Source organism: Tachyglossus aculeatus, chromosome X4 (genome assembly GCF_015852505.1).
Source record: "Tachyglossus aculeatus isolate mTacAcu1 chromosome X4, mTacAcu1.pri, whole genome shotgun sequence".
NCBI lineage: Eukaryota > Metazoa > Chordata > Mammalia > Monotremata > Tachyglossidae > Tachyglossus > Tachyglossus aculeatus.
This window is the reverse complement of record NC_052098.1, coordinates 42,816,441-42,822,440: the sequence shown is the minus strand read 5'-3', so window position 1 is coordinate 42,822,440 and position 6,000 is coordinate 42,816,441. Positions and strand designations below refer to the sequence as shown.

Here is a 6,000-nt window from a genome sequence, read left to right as displayed (position 1 = left end):
CAAAGGACGGGGCGGGCCGCCGGCCGACTTCTATTCCTTTTTCTCCCCCCGCGGATCCACCTAAGGCACGGAACTCTCTGCACCCCGTCCCCTCCTCGCTCGGCTCGCGTCCCGCCCCCGGCTCCGCTTCCCGCTCGGGCTCTCGACTAGGCCCCGCCCCCTACCCCACCTCCCAATCAGGCTCCCCCTTCGCCTGAAGCCACGCCCCCCTTTGGCCCCGCCCCGCTCCGGAGTTGGAGCGTGCGAGGACCGCCGCGCCGACAACGCCGACTCGCACCCCCGAAACCCGCCTCCAGAGATCAGGGACCCCCCGGATCCTCTTCCTCCTGCTCCTCCTCGGCCCACCTCCCCACCGCTCCTCCACAGTAAGTGCCCGGCCCCATCCCGGAGCCGGGCTGCACCCTGCCCGGGGGGCTGGGAGTTTGTTTCAGAGACACGCACGCACACACACACACACACACACACACACACACACACGACGCCCATACAGATGTGTGTGTGTGTGTGTCTTTGCCGGACAGGATCGGTGGGTATGCGAGCATCCGTGCGTGCCGGTTCATCGGCGTTGTGTGTGAGTTTGAGACTCTGTGGGTGTGTTGTGTGTGTGTGTGTGTGTGTGTGTGTGTGTGTGCGCGCGCGCGCGCGCGAATCGGGGTGTCCGTGCGAATCGCGGTACGCGGATGGGAATCGTTAGGGGGTGTGTGAATCATTCGATCGTAGCTGTTAAGCGTTCGCTGTGTGCAGGACTCTGTACTGAGCAAGCGATCGGATTTGTTGAGCGCTCGCTGGGTGCAAGACCCTGTTCCGAGCAAGCTATCGGATTTGTTGAGCGCTCGCTGTGTGCAGACTGTGCTGAGCAAGCGATCGGATTTGTTGCGCTCTCGCTAGGTGCAAGACCTTGTGCTGAGCAAGCGATGGGATCTGTTGAGTGTTCAATGTGTGCAGGACCCTATGCTGAGCAAGCGATCGGATTTGTTGAGCGCATGACCGCCTGTAGAGCATTGTACCAAACGTGTGGGACAGTTCAGTGTAACAGGGTTGGGAGACATGTTCCCCGCCCACAATGAGTTTACAGTCTAGAGGGGGAGACGGACGTTAAGAAAAAAATAAAGAAATTACGTGTATCCACTAGACTGCAAGCCCCTCTAGACTGTAATAATAATATTTGTTAAGCACTTACTATGTGCCAAGCACTATTCTAAGCCCTGGGGTAGATACAAAAGAAGCAGAGTGGCTCAGTGGGAAGAGCACAGGCTTGGGAGTCAGAGGTCATGGGTTCTAATCCTGACTATACCACTTGTCTGCTGTGTGACTTTGGGCAAGTCACTTAACTTCTCTGTGCCTCAGTTCCCTCATCTGTAAAATGGGGATTAAGACTGTGAGCCCCATGTGGGGCAACCTGATCACCATGTATCCTCCCCAGCGCTTAGAACAGTGCTTTGCACATAGTAAGTGTTTAACAAATGCCATTATTATTATTATTATTAGCAGTAGTAGTATTACAAGGTAATCAGGATGTCCCACGTGGGGCTCAGTCTTAATCCCCATTTTACAGATGAGGTAACTGAGGCACAGAGACGTGAAGTGGTTTGCCCAAAGTCACCTAACAGACAAGTATTTGGCACATAGTAAGCGCTTAACAAATGCCATAAAAAAGTGGCAGAGGTGGGATTAGAACCCACGTCCTCTGACTCCCAAGCCTGTGCTCTTTCCACTAAGCCATGCTGCTTCTGTAAGCCCAGTGTGGGCAGGGAATGTGACTGTTTAGTGTTGTATTGTCCTCTTCCAAGCGCTTAGTACAGTGCTCTGCACCCGGTAAGTGCTCAATAAATACGATTGAATGGAATGACTGCTGTAGGGCTGAGGGAGAGGTGAATAAAGGGCGCAAATCCAAGCGCAAAGGCAATTCAGAAGGGAGTGGAAGAGTATAACACAACAGAGTTGTATTCCCTGCCCACAGGGAGTTTACAGTTTAGAGGATGTGGATGTGAATCGGAGTTTCCACATGTACTTATAAAGCTGGAAAGTGTGGGTATGAAATGGGGTGTGTATGTGAATCAGGGTGTGTATTGGGGTGTGTATATGAATCAGGGTGTGTGTGTGTGAGAATTCTGGGTGAGTGTGTGTGTGTGTGTTTTCCTGGACAAGCGCTTAGAACAGTGTGTTGCACATAGTAAGCACTTAACAAATGCCATCATTATTATTATCTAGAACTACCCTCCCCAATGAAAACTCTAGATGGGCATTTCCTTGCCACACTGTCTACTAGGCAGCCATGACAACCTTAGGCATGGCCAGGTGAAGTCACTAAAGACTGGTTCTATGCAAATGACTCAGAGCAGAAAAAAAGTCTACTTACAGCAAAACAATTACTGCACCCTCATGATTCAGCCAAGAACCGAGAACTTCTACACATCATTAAAGAAGTTAAATGACCTCGAAGCATCTCGGAAGAGTGAAGACCATTCTGGTCTGACAGAATCCTGAAGAGGTGGCAACAGCACTTAGGTGTTCTCCTCAGCGCGCCTTCTACTGTGGAAGATGAGGTCCTTTAAAACACAGAAAGCCTTCCAACGGGCAAAGACACAGCATACCCATTGAGATCTCCTAGACTGTAAGCTTGTTGTGGGCGGGGACTATGTACAGTGCTCTGCACATAGTAAGTGCTCAATAAATATGATTGATTCAAGCATGGCAGGAGATACTCTGCTCAAACACTCGGACAACAGAGAAGACGTCACAGGATCTCAAAGATGCTGTCGAAAAGAATCTGACCGCAGCAACTATTGAGCCATTTTACTACTCTTCACTGCCAGCAAGATCTTAGCCAGAATTCTCTGGACTGACTCGTGAAGAACATCATCGATCGCCCGGTCCAGGAATCAGAATGTGGCATTAGACCGGTAAACGTGATCTCCGAAGCACGTCAGATATGGGAGAAGCACAGGGAGTGGCACCGAGAGCCCTAGATGGTTTTCGCAGATTTTACGAAGCCGTTTGTCATTATCGGCAGATCCTGAAGTGAGGTGCCAGCAGGGCCGACTTTTACTTCACTGGAAGTAAATGTGTTGTGTTGCCTCCCGCCCCTCCTACAGCTGTGGCCGTTTCGGGGGCTGTAAACTGGGACATAAGGATGGATTTATTTCCAGTAAAGTAAAAAATCAGCTGTGCTCTGTGGGAAGTAGTCTGTACTCTGGCCACCCTGCAAAGTTCATAGGCTGCTTCATGACAATATAGCAGGTCATGCCAGAGCTGAGAGTCCCCTGTCTCACCCATTCCTCACTCCATTTATGCTATGCATCGTGTTATGTCGATGGCAGCAGCTTGGCCTCGTGGACGCAGCAGGGGCCTGGAAGCCGGAGGACTAGGTTCTAATCCCAGCTCCTCCACTTACCTGATGTGTGACCTTGGGCAAGCCACCTAACTTCTCTGGGCCTCAGTTTCCTCAACTACAAAATTCAATATCTATTGTCCCTCCTACTTATACTGTGAGCCCCATGTAGGACTGGGACTGTATTTGGCCTGATTAACTTGTATCTACCCGAGTGCTTAGGACAGGGCTTGAATAACAGGAAGTGTTTAAAAAATGCCATTTAAAAAAAATTAAAAACCTGGATGCAGGCATTAGCATATGCACACTTCCCCCTTCAAAGCCCTACTGAAGGCTCACTTCCTAACAGAGGATTCCCAGACTAAGCCCCCCTTTTCCTCAGTTCCCCCACCCCATAGCACTTGTGTATATATGTACGTATCTCTAATTCTATTTATTTATATTAATGCCTGTTTACTTGTTTTGATGTCTGTCTCCCCCCTTCTAGACTGTTAGCCCATTGTGGGCAGGGATTGTCTCTATTGCTGAATTGTATTTTCCAAGCACTTAGTACAGTACTCCGCATACAGTAAGCACTCAGTAAATACGATTGAATGAATGAATAGTAAACTTTCAAATCAAGAGCATCGGCCAGATTCCTAGGGAAAGTCATTTGAGAATTGCTAAATGCCCTATAGGCAAACAAGCAAGGAGACATGCAAATAGTAAGCAGCTTGGCTGAATCAGGTACTTTGGAGGGACAATAAGTCTGAAAGAAATTGAAATAATGTATGAGCCTGCATCATGGAAGCCCTACTAAGAACCAAAACCCTCAGTGAATGCGGAGTTCCAGTCACGGAGTTCTGCTACTTAGGCAGCACTCTGGCCAACATTGCGACGATGGACAAAGAAGAAGAAAATCGAAACAATAAGACTAGCACACATCAATCAATCGATCAATCGTATTGAGCGCTTACTGTGTGCAGAGCACTGTACTAAGCGCTTGGGAAGTACAAGTTGACAACATATAGAGACAGTCCCTACCCAACAGTGGGCTCACAGTCTAGAAGGGGGAGACAGAGAACAAAACCAAACATATTAACAAAATAAAATAAATAGAATAGATATGTACAAGTAAAATAAATAAATAAATAGAGTAATAAATATGTACAAACATATATACATATATACAGGTGCTGTGGGGAAGGGAAGGAGGTAAGATGGGGGGATGGAGAGGGGGAAGAGGGGGAGAGGAAAGAGGGGGCTCAGTTTGGGAAGGCCTCCTGGAGGAGGTGAGCTCTCAGTAGGGCCATGAACGGATGAAGAGAGCTAGCTTGGCGGATGTGCGGAGGGAGGGCATTCCAGGCCAGGGGGGTGACGTGGGCTGGGGGTCGACGGCGGGACAGGCGAGAACGAGGCACGGTGAGGAGATTAGCGGCAGAGGAGCGGAGGGTGCGGGGTGGGCTGTAGAAGGAGAGGAGGGAGGTGAAGTAGGAGGGGGCGAGGTGATGGACAGCCTTGAAGCCCAGGGTGAGGAGTTTCTGCCTGATGCACAGATTGATTGGTAGCCATTGGAGATTTTTGAGGAGGGGAGTAACATGCCCAGAGTGTTTCTGGACAAAGACAATCCGGGCAGCAGCATGAAGTATGGACTGAAGTGGGGAGAGACACGAGGATGGGAGATCAGAGAGAAGGCTGATGCAGTAGTCCAGACAGGATAGGATGAGAGCCTGAACGAGCAGGGTAGCGGTATGGATGGAGAGGAAAGGGCGGATCTTGGCAATGTTGTGGAGCTGAGACCGGCAGGTTTTGGTGACAGCGTGGATGTGAGGGGTGAATGAGAAAGCGGAGTCGAGGATGACACCAAGGTTGCGGGCTTGTGAGACGGGAAGGATGGTAGTGCCGTCAACAGAGATGGGAAAGTCAGGGAGAGGGCAGGGTTTGGGAGGGAAGACAAGGAGTTCAGTCTTGGACATGTTGAGTTTTAGGTGGCGGGCAGACATCCAGATGGAGATGTCCTGAAGGCAGGAGGAGATGCGAGCCTGGGGAGAGGGGGAGAGAGCAGGGGCAGAGATGTAGATCTGGGTTTCATCAGCGTAGAGATGATAGTTGAAGCCGTGGGAGCGAATGAGGTCACCAAGGGAGTAAGTGTAGATCGAGAACAGAAGGGGACCAAGCACTGAACCTTGGGGAACCCCCACAGTAAGGGGATGGGAGGGGGAGGAGGAGCAGCCTGCAAAAGAGACTGAGAATGAATGACCGGAGAGATGAGGAGAACCAGGAGAGGACGGAGTCTGTGAAGCCAAGTTCAGATAGCGTGTTGAGGAGAACGGGGTGGTCCACAGTGTCGAAGGCAGCTGAGAGGTCGAGGAGGATTAGGATGGAGTAGGAGCCGTTGGATTTGGCAAGCAGGAGGTCATTGGTGACCTTTGAGAGGGCAGTTTCCGTGGAATGTAGGGGACGGAAGCCAGACTGGAGGGGGTCGAGGAGAGAGTTGATGCTGAGGACTTTGAGGCAGCGCGTGTAGACAACTCGTTCAAGGAGTTTGGAAAGGAGTGGTAGGAGTGATATGGGGCGATAACTAGAAGGTGAGGTGGGGTCAAGAGAAGGTTTTTTTAGGATGGGAGAGACATGGGCATGTTTGAAGGCAGAGGGGAAGGAACCAGTGGAGAGTGAGCGGTTGAAGATGG

At 50.6% G+C, this 6,000-nt stretch overlaps 1 protein-coding gene across 1 annotated transcript in view; it reads left to right on the top strand.

Annotated features, from left to right (window-relative positions):
- Positions 1 to 274: 274 nt before the first annotated feature.
- TNFAIP8 (TNF alpha induced protein 8) overlaps positions 275 to 6,000 on the top strand; it is a 155,574-nt gene continuing 149,848 nt past the window's right edge. Inside the window, exon 1 of the mRNA XM_038769781.1 lies at positions 275 to 365. Coding sequence (XP_038625709.1) covers position 365 — 1 coding nt within the window. The 5' untranslated portion in view covers positions 275 to 364. The remainder of the gene's footprint in view (positions 366 to 6,000) is intronic.